Source organism: Orbicella franksi, chromosome 4, assembly GCF_964199315.1.
Source record: "Orbicella franksi chromosome 4, jaOrbFran1.1, whole genome shotgun sequence".
NCBI lineage: Eukaryota > Metazoa > Cnidaria > Anthozoa > Scleractinia > Merulinidae > Orbicella > Orbicella franksi.
Window position 1 is genome coordinate 10,068,846 of NC_138148.1, and position 27,528 is coordinate 10,096,373.

At 41.7% G+C, this 27,528-nt stretch overlaps 1 protein-coding gene across 2 annotated transcripts; it reads left to right on the forward strand.

Moving 5' to 3' along the window:
• The first annotated feature begins 179 nt into the window (after positions 1–179).
• Positions 180–23,477, forward strand: LOC145483358 (sacsin-like). Of its 2 annotated transcripts, none has more exons than XM_081461860.1 (5): positions 180–321; positions 1,911–2,000; positions 3,164–3,252; positions 7,799–8,063; positions 9,109–23,477. In XM_081461860.1, the coding sequence occupies exons 2-5, from the start codon at positions 1,976–1,978 to the stop codon at positions 21,906–21,908; spliced, it is 13,179 nt and encodes a 4,392-aa protein (XP_081317986.1). In that variant the 5' UTR covers positions 180–321; positions 1,911–1,975; the 3' UTR covers positions 21,909–23,477. The 2 variants fall into 2 exon arrangements, with proteins under 2 accessions (XP_081317986.1, XP_081317987.1); XM_081461861.1 differs by lacking the exon at positions 180–321 and adding an exon at positions 337–476.
• The last annotated feature ends 4,051 nt before the right edge of the window (positions 23,478–27,528 follow it).

The following is a 27,528-nucleotide window of genomic DNA, read 5'->3' on the forward strand; positions in this document are numbered from 1 at the left end:
CATCCAGTCATAAATTAAATTTTGCATTTTACATAACATTCACAAATTAATCATCGCGGAAGTTAGCACAATCCATTCCAAGAATCAAACTCGCGCTTTCCAAGAATTGAATTCGTTTCCGGTTAAGTTGCAAATTTTCTTCTGCTGCAATGTTATTGGCTGAGATTTGTCCTTTTCTTAGAGTTCACTCATGTTTCAAAGAATGAGTTTCTCTTCTTAACAATGTGAAGCGCCAGCACAGCAGGCAAGAAGTGAATGTTTGCAGCCGGCGTTTAAACGAATTCAAGTTTAAAGAGTAAATTGGATGTCACGCTATAAAAGGTAAGTGTCGCGCTTGATTTACTTGTTAAATTTCAATCTGCTGAAGCCTCGCACGGCAACATAGTCTTCACGTCCAAATCAACGCTGAACTTTGGTCCTTGTTGCTGCCTGCTTCAAGATTTGGTCTGATATTCACAGGAATTTGCTCACAGCCGGTCAGAAGATATAGTTGATATAGACTCATTCGCCCAGGACCAGCAGCTGAAATATCGTGAACTTTATTTTCTTAGAAACTATTCATGATTCTTGCATTTCTCAGAATTGCGGCAAACAGTTAAATCTATTCTACTAAAACAATCAATAATTCACGCAAACTGATCTCTATGAAAGTGACCATCAGAATTTTAGCTCGTCCAGTCTTTTTACTATTTTACTCACTGCAAGATATCCCGGCAGGGCTTATATCGAGTTGAACAACTGAACATGCACTACGAGGATATGGGAGCCTTCAGAATGCCCGGCCGGGACGTAGTAATAAATCATGGGCTACATTCTTTAATCAGCGCGTTGACCTTACTTCGAATTCGACAAGTTTAACATCATTGCTGAGGTTCTTTTTATAAAATAATGTTAAATACCATCATCATCCTTAAAAATACGAAGGAAAATTGAACCATAAACTGTTAAAATTGTTTTATCAGGAAGCGAGAGGCGGTGTACTTCAAAAGTATGTGGCCTAGTAAGAGGTGGCGTGTTTCAATATATTTACGAAGATTTCATTTTCATCCTGAAGACAACCTTGTCTTCTTGACGGAATCTTACTACGGATAAACAGAGCAAAATATAACAACATTACATCTTGAATTATTCATCTGTCAAACTGCATTCGTTTGAACAGGACCACCATGACTTCACTTCTCAAAGATCCGGAAACGAACCCAGTGCTGTAAAGAGGATTTTTGACTCGTTTGATTTATATCTAAACTGAAATTCCTCGTGGCTTTTGGCGTCTGAGAAGAACCATACCGACATATGATGATTAAAGTCGCAAGTAAAGGATAACTTATATTTGTTTCTCCGTCAAGGCAGTACGGCCATGTTGAAACCTCGAGCACAGTATCGTTTGACTGAAAACGGACCAGGACTATTTGATCTTCTAAAACGTCTTGCAAAAACTTGAACAACTAATCACTCTGTGCACCAATTACTTAAATTCCTTAAATGAGCATCGGTTGAAGAGTCAGTGCTCTGCATAACTATATAAATGAAACTAGTTTCCTCTCTGCTTTCGTAGGATCGAAATCATGGTTTCGACCGATTCTTGTGGCTTACTTGAGACAAATTTCTGGTGTCAATTTGGTTAAAGTTGAATGAAGAAATAAGCGTAGATGCATTTAAGTGAAGCGTGTAAAAATACTTCTCTATGATGAACGAAATGATAGTTCTTTGATATGCAAACGAGAAAGACCGTTGTTTTAATTTACACTGTGATGCCATGTTTTCCTTCCATTATTGTCGAATTAGCGACTGATCGTGGGCCATATCTGTTCCCTTCTTACGTTCTCAGATGTAAAGATTCTACTTCTAAAGAAGTTAGTTCTCTTCAAAATTATTCATACTCAAGTTTTTATTACCTATTCTTCTTTCAGTTGGAAAGTTAAATTAACTTAGTGACACACTTTTTACCCAAGCACGATTATGAACGAATGAGAACATGGCGGCTCGTCCACGCATTCAAGGTATGTGACTACATTTTAGTTTTGTGCACCTTTGAAATGTTTGTTGAACAATATTAAGTTCGTCGAAAGTTTGCTGCTATTAATTTTCCAGCAAAATTTTATTGTTTTTCACCAATTTTGTGTCAATCGACATTTGCAATAAGTACAGTCGTGTCTACGCGCTCATTCCGAGAACGAGACGCGAAGGTTTTCTTCAGTTTTCATCGAGAAGGCGCTATTAGTTTCTACTTATGTTTGAAATTGAAGATGTGAAGCTAGTGTGCTTTAGAGTACTTTAAAGATCTGCAGCTTTTAACTTCGCTAATCAGTTGCCGAAGGCGACCAATTGTTAATTCCTTCCTTCTTCCTTCAAACAAAGGACAACTGTATTTCAAATTCAACCCAGCCACCAAGTATCAAAACCGACACATGGAAGCTGTATGTCTTGCGTTCAGTTGCTAGCTTTAGAAAAGTGAGAACAGAGCTTGGAACTTTAGAGACTGCAGCACATAATATTTTGCCTCCGCTGTCCTAAGTCTCGAAAGTGCTGATAAGTTCTTGGCGAGCTCACTTTACTGGGCAACTTCGAGTTCCGTCGACTCGATCATTCATTGTCTGAGCGGCACGTATTAATATTGGACAACTGGCTGAAAGTTGTGCAGTTGGTCGTAATAATATCGGACAACTGGCTGAAAAGATAGAGACATGATTGTATTTAAAATTGTACAGCATGAATAACCGATGGTATAATGTTTCCACGATGTTTGGCATTTGCACTGAGACTGCAGACTACATTTAGACCTAAATATCGCTCCAGTTAGCTTGAATATCCCTCAGATTAGCCTGAATAGCACTCAGGTTAACCTGTTTACGGTTAGCTCTCGGTATTAAATGGGAATGTCAAAGGATAAAATTGAAAAAAGCAATAGTAAATAACAATAAGGTTACTGCACAATTTGGTACGTTTTGAGTCGTAAGAGAGACGTTTTAACGGATAGAATATACATCAAAGGGTTCAGCGACTTATGGGCACAATCGAACAATACGGCCTCAACTTGACTCTTACGACAGCAGCGCGAGATTTTTGTAGTGAACGATGGTTTAATGTGTTTCCCAAAGCCAATGCTTTGTCTAGAGTGTTTTTTAACCACGACTGAAATTTTTCCTTTCCTCGCTCATGATAGGAAGGTCTTATGGACAGAAGCGACCCCCATTAACTCACATTCTACAAAGCATCCTCGACCGGTACCCGGATGGAGGACAAATCTTGAAGGTATTCAATGATCTTTAAAATAACCAAAGCGAGGATTCTTGTTCTGTTAGAAACAATGATAAAACCTCAGCATGTTCCTAGCCTGCACTCTAAAAGTTCTTCATAGAAGAACTTTTACGTGTTTGGAGGCACAATTTGGCTTGGAACCCTTTGGCTAATCGTCAAAAGATATGATTATAATTTGGCTAGTAGCATAGGCTCGGTTACATTTCACAGAACGAAACATAGGTTTGACTATATTACCCAATCGTTTCTAAAAAGATGTTTAAATATTATGCATCAGTTAAGTATTAAGAGTCCCTGTCCATAAAAATGGAAAATAACTCGGCAAGGGTCGAAAATTCGATTTCGCTCATATTTTCATGGTAGATAGGCTAGGGTATGACAAAAACTACTGGATAGTTTTTTTGGAAAAATATCCTTTTATTTCAAAGAAATATGCAAATTACCAAATTCCGTTAAAATCGTCATTTAACGCACCATTTTATTACACAAGTTTGAGAGCCTCGCATGCAAAACCACATCATTCTTCCGTCTTTAAAACACTCAAATATTTTTGTGCAATGTTTAAATGTGTACTGGGTTGATTTTAGGGAATGTTGCGTTGTCTTTTTGGGTGCAAAATAATTAAATTTCGAAGACATGTATTTCATTCACTTAAAAGTACTTCGTGAATATAATTAATTTTCACCATGTGCGAAACCTTCAAATGGATCAAGCTTCTGGTGGTTGAATCGCAGAAGGATGGTCTACAGATTCCTGTAAAAATTTCTTTGGGCAAATGATTGTGAGCGACGCGAGAGCTTTTCAAAGTACGTCAAAAATGCAAATATTTGACCATCCGTCATCAAATTTCAATTTACGGCTTAGACGTATATTTTAGCATGTGCCACACGACTTGACCTATAATAAGTTGAAATAGACACAGAGCTGATAATTTCGAAATGTTCTAACCTTATTTGCTGTAAAAGGCAGGTCCAAAGCCGATTTGACGTGTTTCTCTCACCATTCGTCGCACATAAAGCAGAAGTTTGCTTTTGTTTACACAAGGTGTACATCCGATGTACATCGCCTACTGTCAACCTATTATTTGGTCGAATACTGTGAATCTGTGACCATCTTTCTGCGCTTATGAACATCACTGCATCTAAGTCTAAAATGGCTGAGTCATTTGTAGATAGTTGCTTGCTTTACGCTTCGCCAAAATACTGCGTTTGATCGATTGCTGACCATTTCTGATAAGCGTGTCGGCGCAGCACAATCTTACGGCCGTTATTTGTTCGTCACGCAATGCTGTCACGACATATGCTGCACATTTTGATCTATTTTGTATAGAGTACTCTCAGGATAAGTGAAACAATTTAATCATTGTTTATCTGTTTGTTCACATATACAATAATATGTGTATATTTATATAATCGTGTTCTATAATGTGCGTGGCGTCGGTCCAAATCACGTTTGTTGTACGTTCTGACGTTTCAGACAACAGCTGATAAAGCTAGTGCCTGTACTCACTAGAATTTTAAGAAAATCGCCATAAACAAATTATAGATCAATGAAGCAAGAACTAGCTGAAATAAAAATAGGAAATCACAACGTGTCTAATTCGTGAGAAAAGCAGACTAAATTTAATTAGTAATTACGTGAGTAAATAGCCCTGGCCATGTCATTTTATTTGGCGTAGTTTGTTTGCTTAGTGGCGAGGCATTGGTATATAACAGAAAATAGTGGACTGTTGTCAATACAGTCTAAAATTATCGTCAGTAAAATATTGTAAATAAAACACCTTTTGACCGGTTACCTCCGCGGCCACCATTTGGTCATTCTGATAAGGGTTTCATTATTGTCTTTACCCCTATTAAGCGGCAACCCAAACTTTAAGAACTTTGTTTTGGAAAGGGCGATGGCAGATAAGAGTCTGAAATTGAAGGTGCATGACGAGTGATAATTCAAACACAGGTCTATCATGATTGTCTTGAATTGACTCCACGTTCACCAAGAAATTTATAGCCCGACAGTGAAAAATTAAATATTCAAGGTACACCAATCTCTATTTAAGCGGCTAGCCCCATTAAGCGGTCACCACCCATTTCCCCGAGGATAGCCCACTGTATTACATGTAAACCAAAAATAATTGCATAGCGCGGAAAGACCTAGGTATGAGTTTAGCGTTACAGTATTACGCAGGGCATGTAGGTAGCGGTGGTCCAGTAAAAGATAACAACAGAGGCAATGGTAAACTATTCATTCTTTTCATTTCTTAATTCAATCTCTTCCTACTCAACAAGATTGTGTGCTCCCAGTGATTCCAAGCCTTACGGAGCCTTACGTGTTAGGATAGAAATTGTCCTACCCTTACCCCCTAAAATGGGATGACAGCATTGCGTGACGAACAAGGACCGCTGCAAGCAAGGATTCAAGCCATCAAACCATGATGATCAAAAGTAATATTTTGGTGTAGTGCAAAGCAAGCAGCTATCTACAAATGACTTAGCCGTTTTTGACTTAGATGCAGTGGTGATCATATGTTTCGAAAGAGGGTTACAGATTCATGGTATTCGACCGTTAAATAAGTTGACAGTTGGCGATGTACATCGGATGTACACCTTGTGTAAACAAAAGCAAACTTCTGCTTTATGTGCGACGAATGGTGAGAGAAACACGTCAAATCGGCTTTGGACCTGCCTTTTACAGCAAATGAGGTTAGAACATTTCGAAATTATCAGCTCTGTGTCTATTTCAACTTATTATAGGTCAAGTCGTGTAGCACATGCTAAAATATACGTCTAAGCCGTAAATTGAAATTTGATGACGGATGGTCAAATATTTGCATTTTTGACGTACTTTGAAAAGCTCTCGCGTCGCTCACAATCATTTGCCCAAAGAAATTTTTACAGGAATCTGTAGACCATCCTCCTGCGATTCAACCACCAGAAGCTTGATCCATTTGAAGGTTTCGCACATGGTGAAAATTAATTATATTCACGAAGTACTTTTAAGTGAATGAAATACATGTCTTCGAAATTTAATTATTTTGCACCCAAAAAGACAACGCAACATTCTCTAAAATCAACCCAGTACACATTTAAACATTGCACAAAAATATTTGAGTGTTTTAAAGACGGAAGAATGATGTGGTTTTGCATGCGAGGCTCTCAAACTTGTGTAATAAAATGGTGCGTTAAATAACGATTTTAACGGAATTTGGTAATTTGCATATTTCTTTGAGATAAAAGGATATTTTGCCAAAAAAACTATCCAGTAGTTTTTGTCATGCCCTAGCCTATCTACCATGAAAATATGAGCGAAATCGAATTTTCGACCCTTGCCGTGAAATTAAGAATTTGTCTGATTTTTACAGGCAGGCACTCTTAATATTTTGTAAATCGAAGTTCATTATTGGGGAAACATTCAAACACATATCAAATCGATGGTTGCTTATTCTCGTTCGCTTTTAATTTTACACTGCATTTTAATTTAACATTTGCTGCACCAGAAACTGAAGCAGTGGCGCAAGATAATATTCAGATGTACAACATAGAACTGCACCAGGGTCGTGCATCTAGGCACGTTCATTTACTCCCACATAATTTGATTTTTGTCGACAATTATCTTCATTACTTGTTTCCTATAACATTGACCTGTTTTTTTTTTTTTTGTTTTTTTTTGTTTTTTTCAATATTTTGACATTTGAGTTACTTTAACCTGCAGTGAAAGGGTTAAATAATAAAACCATAGTGTTTGGGCCCCTGATAAATTGAATAACAGTGAAGAGATGCTTCAAACAGTAGTATGTGTTTTTCTGATGTGACAATGCAAAAGCTGAAGCCTAAATGTAAAAGCGATTGAGCATTGGCCGTATTTGCTAAGAAGGACGACTGTATAATACGTCTCAGGAGTATAATGCATCTAATATTAAATGCGTGCAGGTAAATACGAGAAACAAAACATTTGTGTTGAAAAAGCTATTGTAAGAAGTGCTGTCTGTCGGTCGTTTGGTTTCAAATTCTATGTTGTTGAGCGGATTCACAATTCAGATAAGTACGTCTGTTTTACGCTGATCTCGTATTAACCAAGACAAATTAATCGTCTAAGACGTTTAATACGTCTGTTCAATGCGTCTTCTGGATGTTTTAAATTGTTAATTTCGTCTCACGTTTGACAATACATCTTATTTTTCGTATTTACCTAGACGTCTTAACCTGTGTTGCAGCCGGACGTGTATAATCCGCCAGTTTAGACTGTTTGCGACGCAGGCTAAAACGTCTAAGACGCAATAAATATACGTCGGAGACGCATTAGTCGTCTGTCCGGGTAAATACGGCCATTGTTATACCTGTATATTTTTCGGGAAAGCAGCATTTTTCAATACGGACTGAAAATTGACCGAGGAATTTGAATATTTTAATCTTCTTACCAAGAAATGCTTGTTACAGAGAAACAAATAATTGAATATTCGTGGATAACCAGATGAGAATAATGAAAAGTAACAATAAAGTACTCTGGTTCAATTCCCTAATTCAATTCAATTTTTTGCATATTTTAGGAAATTATTCAGAATGCAGATGATGCAGGGGCCTCGAAGGTATCCTTCCTCCTTGATTCGCGCCCAAACTTCTACGGAAGGGACTCTTTGTACGAGCCCAGCCTTGCTCAGTTCCAGGGTCCTGCGTTATATGCACAAAACAATGCTCTTTTTGAGGAAGGTGACTGGGAAAACCTGGAAAGGCTAATGAGAAGCAGTAAGAAAGATGACCCGTTAAAAGTGGGCCGATTTGGCATAGGCTTTAACTCTGTTTATCACATGACGGGTGAGTTCTTGAAAAGGTAACTGATAAATGATTGATTAACGGCGTGTGGGAAAAAATTCAGATGCAAATCGGATTCTACCCAGAAGGTTTTAATCAATTAAAAGAAGGTCCTACTACTGAATAAAATCAAGTTACATTTGGGCAACACGTTTTGGTTTCCTAGAGTTTTAGGACATGTAGCTTACGGGGAACCGGTGCTTATTGTCCTGTCAGAAAGACGTCAAATAAGCAGGTTGCACACATGTTCGGTCATTGCTCTTGACAACGTGTTTACCGCCCTCGAGACAGGTTTCATGCGAACAGGGCTGAATTACTTATTATCCATCCCTGAATTGTGCACTGAACATGTTTCTTGGTAAATGCATGCGTTAATTATTACAATTAGTATAGACTGGGGGGTATGGATCGGTACAATTAGGAGTGGCTCAAATTCCTAAAGATATATTTTTAAAGGAAATCCTTGGCCCAACTGCCACATGGTGATGATATTAGGGAGCTTACGCATATACGACGGCGACTGCGAGGCCGACGCCTAGTAAAAAAATTTGTTTCTATTGTACTGTGAAATTTCGCATTTATTTGAAACTATTCAGTGCGTCTGTCGGTATTAAAACTTGCCCCTGTTGCATTTGATACGAATGCGTTCAGGTCCAAATAGAAATACGAAAAATTAGCCGTTGTGGTTCACGTTCTCCAGACAACGCAGAATTTTGTCATTTCACGTTGTTGTTTTCCAAAGGACGACAAAGAAATGTACCAAGAATTATAATGCACGTGCACAGCCATTGTTTTGCTCATTAAACCTTCTGTTTGGTGACGTTCTCGTTGCCGTTGCCGTCCTGTTTTGCGTAAGGTCCCTATTGTACACTATGACGTCGCATTTACTGAATTTTTTGGCACTGAGATGCTTGATTTGTAAGACGGCAGCAGAAGCCGCAAACACTGAACACGCCAGCTTTTTAATGTACCTGTTAATGTTGAACATACGTAATTCTTAACAAAATCAATATATGCTGAGCCACAAGCTCTCCATCAATTTTTTTAGATCTTCCGAGCATCGTAAGCGGAGACGCTATAGTATTCCTTGATCCACATGAAACGCACTTTGGAAGGAACGAAACAGGCCAGCGATTTTCTCTTGGGGATCGACCTCTTGATGTCTGTCCAGATCAGTTCAGGCCGTACGAAGATGTCTTGGACTGTAAAATTTCAACACAGTTTTACAATGGAACTCTGTTTCGCTTCCCACTTCGAGGTGTGGCATCAGATTTATCCAAAAAGACGTACACTGCGGAGAAAGTTCGAAAACTATTCAATGCGCTGAAAGAAGAAGCCTCTGTTATACTCCTTTTCTTGAAGAACATTGAAGAAATAGGTTTGTTTGAAACTGATGAAAGAAACGTTAAAAGGCACGTCTTCACCGTCCGATTGAGTGACAGTTGCAGACAAGAGGTCAGACGAAAGAAGAAACACTTTTTGACTCAGGTGGAATTGTTAAGCAAAGGGACAATTCAAGATACACGTCTTTCCTTGCACTTAGCTGTTGAAGAGTTAGATGCAAGAGGTACGGTGCTGCAAAACAAATGGCTGGTTTACCATCAAGTCGACGCTCGAGATTCAAATCTTAAAAAACTGTCATCAGATTTGGGCCTTCTGCCTTGGGTGGGATTCGCTACACCACTGAATGAATCGAAACGTCAAGCTCTTTCGTCGACTGGAGGGAGGATCTTCTGCTTCTTGCCACTACCACCAGACGCTGATTCCAGGACTGGTTTTCCAGTTCATGTTCATGGTTACTTTGGCCTCACCGACAATCGACGTGGTCTTAAATGGCCAGGACTAGACTGCCAGGATGATCAAACCGCTGAGTGGAACGTATCGCTGGTTAAACGTGTCGCAAGTCAAGCTTACGCCAATCTGTTGCTCAATCTAAAAGAAACCGGTGATTCTCAGGTCAAGGCAGAATTGGTTTACCAGTCCTGGCCAAACCTTCAAGAAGTAGAGAAACATTGGAAAGTCATGCTGAAGTCGATGTTTTCAACTTTAATGACTAAAAACGTCTTCTGGACCCCAGCAAACTGTGGCCAGTGGATCATCCTTAACGAGGCACGCCTTGACAGAATAAAAAGCGAATTCCCAAACGCAACCGATCAAGTTAGAGGCGTGGTTTTGGAAACTTTGGCACAAGCTAATGAGGCCATAGTGATCGTTCCAAGTCACGTGATGAAAGCAATCAACACGTATGCACCAGTAGCCTGGAATAGTATCACCCCTGCTTACTTGAGAAGTCTGCTAAAAAAGAAAGCCAAGGGGTCTTGGAAGGCAGCCAATACGTCAAGGGAGAAGAAGCTTAAGCTGCTTGAGTTCTCCGTGGAAGACAAGAACCTGAATGACATGCAGGGTATCCCTCTCCTGCCCCTTGCAGATGGAAGCTTTGTGGATTTCCGTTCGCTTCAGTATAGCCGAGATCCTAATGCTGCCGTGTACGTTTCATCGGCCACCCATCCGCGTTCCCTTTTCCACAACATGGAGAGTAAGTTCCTCGACAGCGAAGAACAATCCCCGGCGCTTAAGTATTTGTCAGAGGCTGCTTCTGATGCAAGCAATCCAAACATCGTCTATCCTTTGCAGCTCGTCAAACTTAACAAAACCATCGCAGTTAATCTTCTACGACAAATGTTGCCTCCAAGTTGGTTTGGAGCAGATCATCTGGTTTCATGGAATCCAGGCATAAACGGGCATCCGCCAGAAACCTGGTTGGAGTTTGTATGGAGATGGATCCAAAATGTTTTTGCTACTGATCTCTCCTCTTTTCATGACTTCCCTCTCATTCCTCACGCATGTGCGGGACGTCGCAGCATAGTGAAGCTTAAGACATCGAGTTTGGCTATCAGACAACACAACCAGGGTCTATCTTTACAGCCACTTATTGTTTCCTTGCTTGGAAAAATGGGCTGCATTGTTCTGGTAAGCCTTCCACCTTACGTACGTCACAATGCCTTACACAAGTACATCGCCTCTCCAAACATTCAAGGCGTCCTGAGAATCTTTCAAGCACTTGGCAAAGACAGATGTGTTTCGATGATTTCCTGCTGTTCAGCAGACGAGAAACGAGCACTAAGAAGATTTCTCTCTTCAGAGTATTTCAGTCCTGATCAAATAGGCCTCCTGCTGCACCTGCCGATTTTTGACGCAGCTGATGGAACATCCTTCATTCCTGTAATGGAAGGATGGCAAGTCCGTACGGTTTTTCCATATGGTTTCCAGCTTCCTCATTCCTTGCCAGTTCCCAATGCTTCCAGAATCATACATCTAAAGGATTCCGAGTCGTATACTCTTCTTCAAAGGCTTGGAATCTCTGTGACGATCCCAGCAACCTTCCTGATCTCGACTGTCTTCAGTGGTATAAAGGGTAACTTCTACAGTCACCAGCAGATTTCCACTTTGATGTGCTGGGTTCTTAGACAATACTACACCTTCTGTAATCAAGACGGCTCATTCTCCACGTCACTCAGAAACCTGCCCTTTGTTGTTACCCGGAATAACAGGTTGGCCACTCCATGTGATGTTCTCGATCCACAACAACCCGTTTTGCGACAACTTTTTGAAGACAACAACAACAAGTTTCCACATAACGACTTCGCCAAAGATGACATTCTCCTGCCTCTTCGACAACTTGGAATGAGGAGTGTTCCAAATGCAGACGACATTTTGCATGTTGCCCAGACATTATGCAATATCCCTCTTGATGTGGCATCACGTAAAGCATCAGCACTATTAGAGTTTCTAAACACTAACCCGCTTTTACTGAACTCAAACAAGACCTTGGTTCAAGCTCTAATGAAAGAGAGGTGGATCCAACGAATGCAGAATCGTCCTGCTTCCTACCCTTGCGTCATGCCTTGGTTTTCAGGGAAAGCACAGTTCTTCAAACCGTCTGATGTGCTAAGCCAGTCTAAAGCCAATCTTGCAGGAGCATCGGTTCCTCTTGTCTCCAGGCCTTGCACACGAGCACTGGAGAATGTTTTCGGTTGGGACAAGTCACCCGCCACCCACCACCTCATAGACCAGCTGCGCTCTGCCTACGTTGTGTCATTAAATGACATGAATACGACTGACAGGTATCATTTTCAAGCAATGTTAAAACAGATCTACGAGGAAGCATCCACCTATCCTAACTTCACTTGGATGATAGGACAAGATGTTAGCTTTTCTGCGTGGGTATGGCACGGAAACGGATTTACATCACCGTCCAAGATGGCATTTGTTTCACCTTGCAACTTCGACTTGAAGCCTTACTTATTTACAGTTCCACAAGACTATGAGGCCCTCCGTTCGTTTTTCCAACAATGTGGTGTTCGTGAGAGATTTAACGAGACAGACCTGCTGGGTGTCCTCGCAATGATAAAGGATAAGCACGACGCAAGCAATGATATGAGAAATGTAGCGGATGACCGAAAACTGTCATGCGACATTCTGCAATGGATAGTAAAAGATGGAAAGTCACTGAATTCAGAGCTCCGTAGAAACCTGTTGGTGCCAGTAATGACCTGGGATAACACCTTAAAGATGGTTCCATGCAACGACTGCACATTCTGCGACGCGGGCTGGTTGAGGAAAGGAGGTTCAGAACTTCCAATCACAAGTCAGTTTCCTATGATTCATGACAGCATATCTACGAAAACCGCTGAGCTTCTGGGTGTTCCACCTATTAGCACGCGTGTCACGTGCGCGGAGGCACTAGGTTTCGAACAAACAGGTCCTCACGAACCAATTACAACCAGGCTTAAGAATATTCTGAACGAGTACAAAGAAGGTGTTGGTGTCTTCAGAGAACTGGTACAGAATGCAGATGACGCTGGTGCAACTGAAGTGCAGTTTGTTCTCGACTGGCGCAGCCATCCAACCGAAAGGGTTTTGTCATCAGGTATGGCAGACTGTCAAGGTCCCGCCCTGTTAGTGTACAACAACGCAGTTTTTACAGACGACGACTTGCAGAATATATCGAAGTTGGCAGGGGCCACAAAAAAAGAAGACCTAGAAAAGATCGGCCGGTTTGGACTTGGTTTCAGTTCAGTCTACCACTTCACTGATGTTCCAAGTTTCATCAGCAGAAACTATGCTGTGTTCTTTGATCCACACAGAACACACCTTGGAGCGCATATACCTGATGTCTCAAAACCTGGAATCAAGATAAATTTGGCTGTCAATCCAGACAGTCTACTCTACTTTTCCCACCAATATCTCCCTTACAACGGGCTGTTTTGCTGTGACACGACTTCGCCAAGTAGTACGTCTGAGAAGTTTTATTTTCAAGGAACTCTCTTTAGATTTGCCTTCCGAACAAAGAGAGGAGAAATCTGCGATAAGATCTACAACAGACAGGAGATACAAGCCCTTGTGCATTCTTTTCAAGAATCGTCGTCAAGCTTGCTCTTGTTTACACAGAATGTAAAAAGGGTAACATTCCTTGAGGTGGAAGAGAATGTCCTTGATCCAAGAAACGCGCGACTACTGTTTGAAATTTCGAAAGAAACAGCGAACGTACGTCAACCAGACAAACCTCTGGTGGAGAACACATTTCTCCATTCATGCGCAGAATGGACAAAAACGCAAAGTCATGCCAGCTTTGCAAACAAGGAGCCACCGCCCAAGTTAACAGAGGTGATAACTGTGACCTCAAAGAATGGTGACGCGAGTCAAGAAAGCTGCTCCTGGCTTATAAGTTCTTGCCTAGGAATTGGCAATTCCTTTCAGCTGGCAACCAGTGAGGAAGGTAAAAATCAGGGACTATTGTCTGCCTCTGGAATAGCTGGGAAAATTTCCACCGATAATGGCAAATACGGCTGCTTAAACCCGGAAGCTGTAAATGGTGAAGTTTTTTGTTTCCTTCCACTAAGCATACCAACTGGGCTACCGATGCATGTAAACGGGTACTTTGCAGTCACGTCAAACCGTCGAGGAATCTGGGAAAGTACCACGGCTGATCTTGGTCACCAGCCCTTAGAGGTCCGATGGAACAGAAGCCTCATGGAAGATGCAGTATCCCAGGCTTACTTTCAGCTTCTAGAAAACACGATGCGTATGCACAAGCAAGGAGAGATTCCGTCATACGACAGTTTCTCCCTTTGGCCTAATCCAGAGACGCTCCAATCATCGGCATGGGCACCACTCATAAAAAGCGTTTATCAACGAATCGCAACTTCTGATCTTCCATTGGTTCTCGTAGAAGGGGAGTGGCGTCCCATAACCCAATGCATTTATCAAGACGCCGAGTTACAGAAAATTCCGAAAAGTGAGAAAGTTCTGGTAATGCTTGATTACAAAGTAGTCCCACTTCCAGACTTCGTAAAAAAAGGCTTTCAACAGGCTGGGTGTATCGAGATGATTGAAGTGCGGACAATGACTCAGCAGAATTTTTTGAAAGATGTCTTTTTCCCAAACATGTTGACGATACCCGGTGATCTACGAGATTCCATTGTGCTTTACCTGATTGACGAATGCCTTCGAGGACATTCAAGCCATCGATCGGATCTTGTCACACTATACAAGTCTTTGCTTTCAACCAATCGTTGTATCCCTTGTGGGCCGTGCGAGGGAGATTTGGCATCTCCAAAAGAACTTATATCCCCTATAAGTACGGGGGCGACTTTGTTCTCAGAAGATGAAAAGAGATTCCCGTTTGGCTCGGGTTATCGCACCAAAGAGCGCCTTCTCATGCTTGAAAACATGGGCATGGCATCGGACATCCTTGACTGGAAGACTTTACTAGAGCGAGCAAACACGGTGCCAGTGCTTTGTGTTAAAGCCGAACAAGATGCTCGAGAAAGAGTTGCCCGTCTTGTGAACTACATAAATGTTCATCTTCACAAACTTGACCCTCCCACAGAATGGATGAAATCAGAGTTAGTGAGAGTGAGCATGTTTCCAGTTCTGAACAAACCGGTACACAGTGCAATGCCTTGGAGAGGTTCCCATGAATACACAAATGGAAACGTCATGCTTCAGGCCGAAGAAATGTATGGTGAGGAATACATGTTTATCGCAGGGTCCTCAAGGCCAATCCTAGACGAAAGCGAGGGACTTGGCTGTGGAAAACTAAACAAGCAAACGCGAGATCTTTTTGGCTTTGGTTGCCGTAAACCATCATTCCAAGAAGTTCTTAACCAGTTGGACCATGCTATTCAGGCAACACTGCACTCACCCGGTGAAGCCAATAGTTTTGAATATGTTTTCCATAGCATATATGATTTCTTTCAAGAACTTCTTTCGGAAAAAGATGGTGAGGAGATTGTTGAAGAGTTGAAAGATAGATGTTGGATACTTACCCAAGGAAAATGTCTCTCGTCCGACCAGCTTGCTTTCAAGTGGGAAAGATCTGGCGAACCTTACCTTTACGAGGTATCAAAGACTCTCGCCGACAAATATCGTCGCCTGTTTCAAGCCACAGGAGTAAAAGATTTTTTTTCCACCGAAGACGTCATTCGTACCCTTTACAGACTCAGCGAGGATAAGTGCGGGGAGTGTCTATCTGCGACAGAATTCAAAGTTACAAGGTCTTTCATCGAGGAGCTGTTAGAAGCTCCGGAGCATCTACTTCAAATTGAGAAGGGCAAGATTCCTTTACCAGACCATAACCTGTTTCTACAGCCCGCTGAGAAATTGGCCATTAATGACGCACCGTGGATCACAGCAAGACGTGGTACCGCCTATGTTCACGAGCACATTTCCATCGATTTTGCCTACAAGCTGGGCGCGACTGATATTCGCGCAAAGAAACTAGCTGACAAATCACGTCCAATCGGAAAGCCATTCGGCCAGCGAGAGGAGCTAACTGATCGTTTGAAAGGTATTTTAAAAGCCTATCCATGTGACGTTGGGATACTGAAAGAGCTTGTCCAAAACGCTGACGACGCGGGTGCCACCGAGTTGCACTTCATTTACGACCCTCGAAGCCATCCCTCGAAACGCCTTTTAAGTAACAACTGGAAGGAACTCCAAGGACCTGCCTTGTGCGTATATAACAACCGACCATTCTCAGAAAAGGATTTAGAGGGGATTCAAAGACTGGGAATTGGAAGTAAAACGGAAGATCCCACAAAGACGGGACAGTACGGGATTGGTTTTAACGCTGTGTACCACCTAACCGATTGTCCAAGTTTTATATCGAATGGAGACACGCTTTGTATTCTTGACCCTCACTGTCGCTATGCCCCTGGAGCATCTAAAGAGAATCCCGGGCGTCTTATCGGACCGATTGGAGAAGAGGAACGATCCGACTACCGGGATATGTTTCCTGGTTATCTAGAGAACTTTTTTGATTTAACATCGGCAACCCTCTTCCGTTTTCCCCTTAGGAACAAGAAAATTTCAGCAGAGTCATCTATATCTCAAAAGCAGATTTCCCACACAGAAATGATGTTCTTTATGAACTTGTTCACTCTTGAAGCAAAGGAAATCCTCTTGTTTTTGAACCACGTGAAGAAAATAACCCTCTCTGAAATTAAAGACGACCAGCTAAAAGAAATCTACTCGGTTTCTGCACAGTTGACAGATGAAGACGCTGCACAGCGAGTGAAACTTGCAAATCACATTAAAAACTCCAAGGCTCTAACGACGAATGAGATTGATTGGCTTGGGATCACGTACCTCCTATTGATTCAGGAACGAGAAGTACAAGAAAAATGGCTCATTCATCAATGTATTGGTCTGCAGACAAGTGAAGAAACTAAAGAAGTTCCAGACGGTCGAGGTTATGGTCTGCTACCTCGCGGTGGTATAGCAGCCAAAGTGGCCGAGAAATCAAAGTCCCTTTCCAGTGACAGAAAGGAACCTAAACACAAGGCCTTTTGCTTTCTGCCGTTACCATTAGATACAGGACTTCCAGTTCATGTCAATGGTCACTTCTATTTGGATTCCGCACGGCGAAACCTGTGGCGCGATGAAAATGAAGAAAAAGGGTTTGGGAGCAAATGGAACCATTTCATTATTACTGGGGTCCTGGCCCAAGCTTACGTCTCACTTATGTTGGTGGCACGTGGTCTATTGCCTGGGCTGAAAAACGCGGAGGTCGATTTCTTTCCCAAAGAGTACAAACTTCACGAAGGAATGCGATGGTATCACCATCTCTTTCCACACTTCGATTCTGTCCATAGCCAGTGGACAGTTCTGGCCGAGGCAGTATTTCAGAAGATTTGCAGTCAAGACCAGAAGTTACTGCCGCTGACGAAGAAAACGTTGGAGACATTTGAAGTTTCTCCACAGAGGTCTGATGAATCTGGTGCTAAAGGAGTGACTCAGTGTTTTTGGTTACCTCCTTCGCAAGGTTTTTTCGACACAATGATGTTCAGGAGTGAATCCGATAACAAACTTAAGAAAATTCTGCTGACAGTGGGCTTCAAGCTTTTATACTCTTCCCACAGAGTCTTCAACGACTTTAAGAAAGCAGGCACTTCGGTGAAAGAGATCACGCCCGAGGTAGTTGTCCAGTTTCTAAAGGAACATGCAAACAATATTGGCAATATTCCTCGTCCTGTTGGCGAGACGAAACTTGGCTCTGTGGTGGGTGTGCTCTTGCTCCTCGGCTACTGCATGAAAGCACCCTCGTTTCCGAAAGAAATGTTTGGATTGCCATTGTTACTGACTGAGGATAACGTACTTAGGCGTTTTCAGAAAGATGACCAAGTGTTTCTGAGCCTTTTTGCCGATTTGGTACCAAGTCATCGTTCTCGATTTATCCATCACACATTGGCAACAAGTCTGCTTGACATCGAGACAGAAATCTTTGCCGCGAATCAAGGTGTTCTCAAGAAATTTGACGTCTTCGCATTAGCCTCCCTCCTTCCAAGTACTGCAAATGGCAGCTGGTATGAAACAAATACTCTGATTCCATGGGAGCCAGATAAAGGGCCGTCCAAAACCTGGCTACAGCGACTGTGGGAGTTTTTATCAAAGATCCACAAAAAAACAGAGAAGACCATTTCCCTTGACCCCTTAGGAAAATGGCCCATCCTTCCAACACTATCGGGGAATCTAGCTCCAGTCTCCAGAGGTAAAGTAATCCTCGACTTGACCACTTCAGACTCTTGGTCACCCGGCCAAAGACGTGTTGTCACTTTGCTGCAGAAGCTTAAATGTCATGAAGTTGATATAAAGCTTATCACTAGGGATGGCAGGTGGGATGTATCAACCATACTTAAACCGTATCTATCCTACCCCAACTCATCGCAAGACATACTCAGAGTATTGGACTACCTGATGAATGAAGGTGATATCTCCGGTTGTCTTTCCGAGGATGAAATGGTCTCAATGCTGCAGTTTTTTCAAGATGACGTAACACCTTTGAAACAGGACCATGCATTTATATCGATCGTTAGACGATTGCCATTTTTCAAGACTTTCCACGGAGAATTTGTCCGCCTTGACAGTGTTGGATCGGTTAATGTCATCCCAGAAGGCTTACCAATTGACGAGTCAGATGTCTGGATGAGAGGAAACAACTGTGTGTTTTTAGCACCTGCACCCAAGCTGGACCGCCTGTACAAGGAACTTCTCGGTGTGGGTGATAAAACACATACAGATTGTTACATCAATTTCATCTTCCCACAGTTTCCAGATCTTACGCAGGCAACACGAATGCGTCACCTCAACTACGTTAGACGGTATTTACTGCTCCCATATAGCAGTGACATCCAACACAACAGAGTTTTAAGTGCACTAAGAACCTTGGCATTCATTCCAGACGCCAACGGAACACCGCGAACTGCTTCACATTTTCATGATCCAGGCGTGAAAGTCTTTGCAGTTATGTTACCACGTGAAGCAAAGCCGCCAGATCCATTTGATGAGAAATCCGGTTGGTTGGACCTCCTTCGCAAAGTTGGTCTTAAGCAGGAGGTCAGTAAAGATACATTTCTGGAGTTCTCAAAAGAAGTGACCAAACAAGCAGAGAACACGAGCAAGAAATCTCACGGTGAGTTGGAAAAAAAGTCTCGAGTTCTCGTTACACACCTTTTTAACAATGTGTCCTTGCACGATGTTACCTATCTTCGGACACTCTCGACACTAAAGTTTGTGGCCTCTTCAAAGGCTAGCGACGAGCTTTGCTCTCTTCACAGACAGCATCTGTCTTCAGGACAAGGTAAGGATGGAATTATTCCATTTACTCACTTTCACGATTCACTGCCAGACACCTTTGAAAGACTGAGCTGGACGGCTACATCTCTTCTTCCTTCCTGGGCTGTTCCAAACACTACCTTGCCAAAGCTGAAGAGCCTTGGAGTTCTAGAGGAACCTTCTCTTGAACAGGTTGTTGCTCATGTCACAAAACTGTCGCAAAGCCTTTTGAAGGACGTTGACCGAGAGCAACCACAACCAAAACGTCACCTTTTGAGTCAAGTCATGGTTGAAGTGTACACATTCCTTCAACGTGTAAGCAGTTGCCAGAAAAGTGACTCCCTTGACTCGTGCTCGCAAGTGTGCCACGAAATTGGAAAACGACTGTCTGAAATTTCTTTCATTCTCGTTGAAGATGGCCGAGTGTTTGTCCGTTGTGACCAGCTGGCGTTTCGCCTTGATGAGCAACTACCACCATACCTGTACAGAGTTCCTCGAGAATACGGGATTTTTGAGCACTTGTTCAAACGCCTTGGAGCAATGGAGGAAGCTAGCCCCGTGCAGTTTGCCAAACTCCTTAGTCGTCTCAGAGAATCATGTCAAGAGGAGAAGATGCATGCCAATGAACTTCGAGTCGCAAAACATGCTGTTTTCGGACTATTTTGTACTCTAAAGGCCATAAAAGACCGCAATGGAGAAGGCCGGCAAGACAACCCTCTAGCTGACATCAAAACTCTGTACCTTCCAAGTAGTGAACAGAAGCTTCAATGTTCTACAAACCTGGTCCTGTTTGATTGCCCGCAATACACGTCTCGTATACCACATTCGATGTTTGAGTTCCTCGATGCACTCCACAGATATAATTTAAAGTTTGCCACTCCTCGCCAAATTATCGATCTTTTGCCGGTTCACCTAAAGACGCAATCCTTGGCATCATTAGTGAGGGAAGAACTCCATCCAGAGAGCAGGGATAAGAAGTGCCGCGCTGACACCGAGAAGAAATGTCAGAATGCAAATCACCTCCGCCAGATATTGTTTTGTCCTCAGCTTGTGGATGGCATTTTGAGAATCCTAAAGTTTCAGTTCCAGAAAGCCAAATTGACGGAGGACGTCCGTAACAACGTTCGCAGTTTTCAAAAGGAGCTAAGCATAAGTTGCATGGAAGAGCTGTCCACCGAGTTAGTTGAAAATGGAACAAATACTCCAATTTCAGAGAGTCGTAAATCAACGCGCATGGATTGTTTTGTGGAGCAGGAGGCAAATGGCAGAAAGCATATTTTTATCAAACATGGAGCAGATCCTAGTGCGGTGCGCAGAGTTCTCTGTAAAGAGATAAATCAGCTGACTGGGTGTCACATCGATAAAGAGAGCTGGTTGCATCTAGCAGCTATTGTAGATTGTAAGTCTCCTGACAGTATTTCTTCCGTGCTGGACAACGCTGGTGTCTCCCACGATGCGGAAGCAGGTGACACCCCACAGTTGGAACCTGATCTTGGCTCAGAGATACCAGAGGAGCTCCACGAACTTCTGGTACAGTATGACGACTTTTATTTTCGACCGGGTGAATTTGTTGCATTTGAAAGAGAAGACTCGACCGACGAGGAACCGAAGTACATATATGCGCAAATCATTCACAAGCTTAACACGCCGCATCTTGCTAAATCCAAAAAGGACAAGACAAAGAGAAAACAGAGAGGAGAGAGCAACCTTCTTAGCAGGTACCTTGTAGACATCGGTAGTGAGAAGAAAGAGGTGGATGTGCTAGATCTTTACAAGATCAAACGGCCACGACAGATTCACGACGAAGAAGACAAAGAAATGGCGGAGGAATCTGTCTCGGATACAATGGAACTTGTGCCTTACGCAGGAAGCAGTGGCCAAAATCCAGGGGAAGCAAGAGCGCAATCATCAACATCTTCCCAAGGTGCAAACGAACCTCCCAAGCCAAGAACGTTGGAAAACGCCTTAAAAGAAGTGAGAAAAGCTTTGGCTGAAATTCGTAAACTTCCGGAAGACAAACAGAAAAAGGCAATTAGACGTCTTTTCCTTCGATGGCACCCTGACAAGAACATGGACATGCAAGAAATTGCAAATGAAGTGATGAAGTTCATACAAAACGAGGTCGAAAAGTTCTCAAAAGGTGGAACAGGAAACCGTGATGAAGGGTTCGCAAGGGCGCAGCCAGATTTTTCAGACTTTTTTAGGCAGTGGTATCAAAGAGGTCGAAGACAACGCTCAAGCTACGAGAACTTCCGTCGAAATAATCCGAGATTCACTGGTTTCACATCACACTCCAGGAGACGTTACACGGGACCCGACGCACGCTTGTCCAAGATGTGGATGCGTCAAAGCAAAGAGGATCTCCGCTCTGTTGAACATCTCTTGGCAGCCCGAGATCCACTGTATTACCTTGTCTGCTTCCAGTGTCATCAAGTTGCAGAGAAAGCTCTCAAGGCCGCACTATACGCCTTCTCCGGAATCGTGGACAGGCAGCTTAATACTCACGACTTAGTTCAATTGGCCTATGATCTGTCGTTGCTGCGAGGAGCACCAGATGTCACTACACTGGTGGCTAGGCTGTCCGACTACTACGACACCACTCGGTACCCCGACAAACAGGTGCCACCAAAGGTTCCGGCTAATGTGTTCCAAGATTCTCAGCAAGCGCAAGAGGCGTTCAGACTCGCCAAAGAAGTGCTGGCTGTAATAGAACCGTTTGTAGGTGTTTAAAAGACCGCTTTGTTTTACGACTACTTAAATAAATAGTCTTCTTCAGGTCGCAACAGACAACTCGAAAATCGCCAAAGTTGTATCATTACTTTTGATTTGTATTTTATAAGAAACGGATTTGTAGCAATTTAGGTTAAGAACGAAACTTTCTTTCAAGGACCTTGAAATAGATGTTATTTTCCGTGTCCGAAGAAAAACAGTAGCAAGTAAATTTACAAGTGGCATAGAATGAGAAACTGGACTTGATCATAAAATATTAACGCTGGGTAAACCTCTGATCAGTGTAGGCTACGTGTAGAACGATTTTGCTTTGATGCAAGTTACAGGATTTGCAACAGAAACATTGTCAGTACGTCTTAACTGTGTCTGTTGCATTCATGAGATAGAAGGATATGTAATCCTCATGATAATTTTAGCAATATTCAGTACGCTCGAGCCAATCAAGTTTGTTTGCCGAGCATTATAGTTGTGAAAGTACGTAATTCAGAGTGAACATCCTCTTCTCGACAGGAAAAGTTGTTCTTGAGCTCTAGGATTCTAAGATAACTTACGTTAAGGAAGTAATCGTGCAACTGCTTTTTTTATATCGTTACTAATAGCTTGTTTTGGTCGGTTTTGTAACACTTAAGTCTCTTCGAGGTAGACAGACAAGCATTAACAGGCTTTGTTACAGAAACGCGAATAGAATTAGAGCCATAGCTATATATGCCTTTTTTTTCATTAGCAATAAAAAAGTCAACTATGTATTTTTTCGCCCGTTTATCTATCAGTAATGGTGAAAGGGCTGAGTGGAGTCCAATTTGGTCTGTAATCCTACGATTGATTGACAAATTTGTTTAATTATGAGTGATTACAGACAGAATTGACGACACGAAGGCCGTTACCAATTAATGTACATGACCAACCCTTGAAGGCAAATGTCAGAGGGGCAGACTAAAGGAGACCTGGATAAGAATAGTAAGAAACGAAAGGGCGGAGTTTGGTTTCAAAGGCTGGTGCCAAGCTGGAATTTGTGAGAAAGACCGAGAAACAATGCCAGAGTTTCCCCGTCGGACAAAAAGACATCATGATAAACCTGCATGGACGATCTTTTCCTTTTTGTGAGGGTTACAACCCAAGCTACAAAACGTATAGGGGGAGTGCAGTTTTTTGAGCTCTTTCCATACCTTTGGCGACTTGGATATAATACTCGGGCAGAACAATAAGAATAATAAACATATTTATGCAGGATGAACATTTCAGTTACAGTAAAAACCCGCATAAAAGAACACGTGTTTTGCGGTTTCAGGCTGATTTTGTTCTTGTATATCAGGTGTTTTCTGCAAAATTAGCCTGAAAATGTTCTTAAGGTGTTCTTAAATACTGCATAGACTACCGACAGATGAAATCAATGTGCAAGCACAACATTTTAATTAATTAATGGATAGCTCGTATATTGATCTACTTAGTGCTGTACTTAGTACTGTACCATAGTAGGTTATTCTAATCTAACTGGCAGCCAATTTTGTTTTATATAAGAACAATTTTCATCTTTCAGGCTGAATGTGTTCTTATGTATATGGTACCTTTTTGACCAAATTTCAGCCTGAGCGTTCTTAATCCACTTGCTCTTTTATGCAGGTTCCACGTAAAATAAATAAATGAATAATTAGTAAAATAAAATATAAAATATGCAAAAATCTAAAACTATACATATAAAAAGAGATAAAAAGACTGGAACTAAATTCATATACAATTATTAAAAATATCCGCCCCTTTATAAAAAAAAAAATGCTCTTTTAGTCGATTCTAATTTTACCCTAACAATAACCAATTTGTTCTTATTCCTAATATCGTAATCATGAATATTATGTCTTCTAAGTTGAAAATATTTGGCAAAATAACTTGGGGCTGTTCCCTTGAGACACTTTTCAACCAGTTTAACAATTTGGTTTTCTCTTCTTCTTGTAAGAGTGTTCCAACAGACTTGTAACTATCTGTTCGGTGGACAAATGGGCAGTATTCAAGACTATTCTACCACCTCGTCTTTGTTGGCGTTCCACGCCTTCTTCATTCTCTTTACCACATCCATGGAAAACAGCACGATAATAATCCAAAATTGGAAGAAAGCAATCTGTTCACTGATTCAATTGTTAGTGATGGTCATGCTCTTGAAAAAATCTCCAGCATCTGAGAAACCAAGGAGACTGGCAATACAGGCTGTGACCAACACTCACACTTACTTAACTAACCATAGCATTGTGGGTGTTTTGACATAACAATAAAATCCTAGAACAATACAAAACAATAAAAAAGAACAATGTGATGCATAAATTATGTCAGTATATTGGACAAGGATGAATTTTCCAGAATTGACATAAATGTGCGCCCGGGTGTATGCAGGCATCCTGATGTAAGGTAATCAGTTAGATCAATCAAAATTTCAAGCTTCATACCCAGGGTATAATAGTAAACTTTATAGTGGCAGATCTCTCTTAAAGATACCAGGCAGGATATTTTTTCCACATTGACAGCAGGTGACAGCACCACAAACAAAATGAAAATCTCTAAACTACCGCTACCTACTGGAGCCAGACATTTCCTACACAAGTGCTGAGATCATGAAAAAGTTAAATATTTTTATTTCATTGATACCATGATCGTCGCTTTGAAAATTTATGTGATGTGTAGAAATCCCTGGTGGCCATCTTAAAACTATTGCATTATGTGTGCTGATCAGAATTTTCGAGGTGACAGCAAAATTACTAAACATCCAATATTGCAGGACCTGGTTTCTCTAATATTGTACCATAAAAATCTCACTAGATCTCATATATTTCCCAAAAAAGGGACAGCAAGGGGCAGTGCAGAGAGAGCTAAGCATTTTCTTCACAACCTTTGTTGATCAGCTACTGTGTTATGGTGTCAGTATTGAAACTATTTGACAATAGCAGCACAAAGAAATCAAGGTTATGGGTTAAACCCTCTTCAGAGTAGGGAGGAGCAATACTGCAGTGGTCAAAGTACTTGCCTCCTACCAATGTGACCTAGCTAGTTTCAGATACGTGATCCAGTCTTATGTGGGTTAAGTTTTGTTGATTATCATTTTTGATCTGAGGGTTTTTCTTTGGGATCTCAAGATTTCCTCTCCCCCCCTCCCCCCCCCCCAAAAAAAACACTCTTGGTCTGGAACCAAAGGACAAACAGAAGACAAAGGATGAGCCCCTGATAAACCATATTTTTGGCTGATCTGGAAATTTGCTTGAAAACTGCCCTTGTAGCCTAACTACCAACTACAGTCACCTTTCCCTTGGTAATAAGACTCAGCATGATAACACAGGCAAACATCAGTGGTGAACAGAACTTATGGAAAACATTTACCACACATACATTCCTGTGATTGCCATCAATGCTAAGTACAGTTCCATCTGGGAAACACAGATGTGATCAGATGTGCAGGTATCCCTTGTTATGAGAAAATTCGCCGTTGCACAGGCATTTCTTTATCATTTGGAAAATTATAGAAGAAACCCAACAGTAGCCTCTTTTCAGTTAACAACTAGAAATCTTAAGTTATTGTTCTACTTTGTACATTGCCGATTCTTTGTACACCTGAACATGTGCAACGCCGTTTCACTGACTTTCATTGAGAAAACAAATAGTTCATTATCAGGTCATTTGAGTTCCTTTTCATAATTAAAATCTACCTTCCGTTTCCTCGGAAGCTAGCCAGTTGAACTGTATTTCAGTAATGAAGTTTTATTAGTTTCCTCGGAAGTTAGCCAGCTGAACTATTTTACTGAAAAATATCGAGGAAAAGGTTGTTGTTATTCATCGTGGTAGATGCAATAATAAAGTGTATTATCGTTTGTCTCACGATGTAGTCACTTGAGATGTAGATCGCGACGTTTCGACTGCTTACTGCTAGTCTTCTTCAGGCGATAAGGTCGACTGATTGCACGGTATCATTTATATCACAAAGGTCGGGATGGTGGAATTGAAATTCCTGAAGCATGGATACCCACGATCAAGAAACACAACAACAGGAGAACGGTACAACAGCGGACCACTGAAGGAACAGCTACTCGCCGGAACAATGGAACAATAGGAGGATCGAAATGCACCAATCACAGCCGACCTTTGTGATATAAATGATACATCAAGTGTTGATGTGTAAAGGATGATATACAAGCAAGTAAGTTTGTAAAGTTTTTTCGATTACATGGATTACGATTAGGATTACGCTTATAACGTCGATTACGAAGATCATTGTTGTCGAGTACAGAATAAACTACTGTTGGACCAAGTTACGTCCCTTCCTTGACGTCCGTAGTGAAGACCATTGAAGTAGATCTTCGTGTACCAGGGAATCGTGACGAATTTCCGTTCCCGCAGGGCAAGCAGTGCTCCCCAGAGTTAGATTCCCCCAGTTGTCAGTTCAAGTGTCCGTTCAGTCCGAAATTTTCAGTGTTTGCAGGAAAAACCTATCGTCACACCCTCTTTCTTTGACTGAGTTTCCTTCGGTCATTCGATCACAGTGGGTTTTGCCGAATTAATTTTCACTTCTTTGATACGAATTTCTGCTTTAAATCCTAAATCTAGGTATTACGTGACACTCGCCACGCCGAGAATTGTCCCGGTTTGGCGAGCCAAAGCGTTTATATGAAGAAAAGTTGTCCCGCTTGCTAGGGTTACCCAACCTGCCGAGGCGAGACAACTCGCCCACCCGAGTTGTCTCGCCCCCCGAGACAGGTTCGTAATCCTAATGTAAACGGTTGGTTGATTTTGCAAAGAAATAAGCTAAGAGTTACCTCGGCCAGAGTAACTCAGGGGGAGGGTTGTCTCGGGTACCCGAGACCATATAAATGCGGCCTGAAATAGACGAATATTTTGAGAACACTCGAAAAATGTAGAAAACACTTGCCTGCGGCTCGTGTTTTCTACATTTCCCTCGTGTTCTCAAATGCCCGTCGTGTTTTATCACAGTGTAATACACGGCTTAGGCTTCTTTATTTGTTAAATATCCAACGCGCGCTCGTGGAATAATTGTTAAAAAAACCTCTTTTCATTGTTGTTGTCATCGAATTCTACCGATAAGCTCAGTCAATCGCATCAAAAGAATTTCCGTAAATCCATGGAGCCGATCAAATACAAGGCAAATAAATAGGCCAAATGAGAGCGCTATCCCTTTCGAATCATTTAACCCATTGGAACAGTTTATCGATTGATAAACTTGCGATACCGAATTTTATCGATTAGTTACTCTGGCGACGGAGAGCTTTTTGCTTGTAAACCAAGCGTTAATAGGCCACTTCCGAGTTACTCTGTGTCTCTGCATCGAACTGAACGGGTCTTCGAGCGAAACCATTCGTATAAAAATGCGTTTCGCCTACAGATTCAATTTCATGCAAATCAAACTCATTTTCACATCAAAGGTTTTGCTCGAAGACTCCTTTTTAAAAAAAAACACAAGGTACTCGGAAATGCATGGCCTATTGGTATGGGTTTTAGCATAAAAAGCCGAGATGAAAAACTCACTTTGCTTCTTTTTAAGGATTGACTTTTGACATAATGAAAGCTGACAAAGATCTTTTGAAGAACACAGGTGTTTGACGTTACTGTTGAAAATTCACCTCCGTGG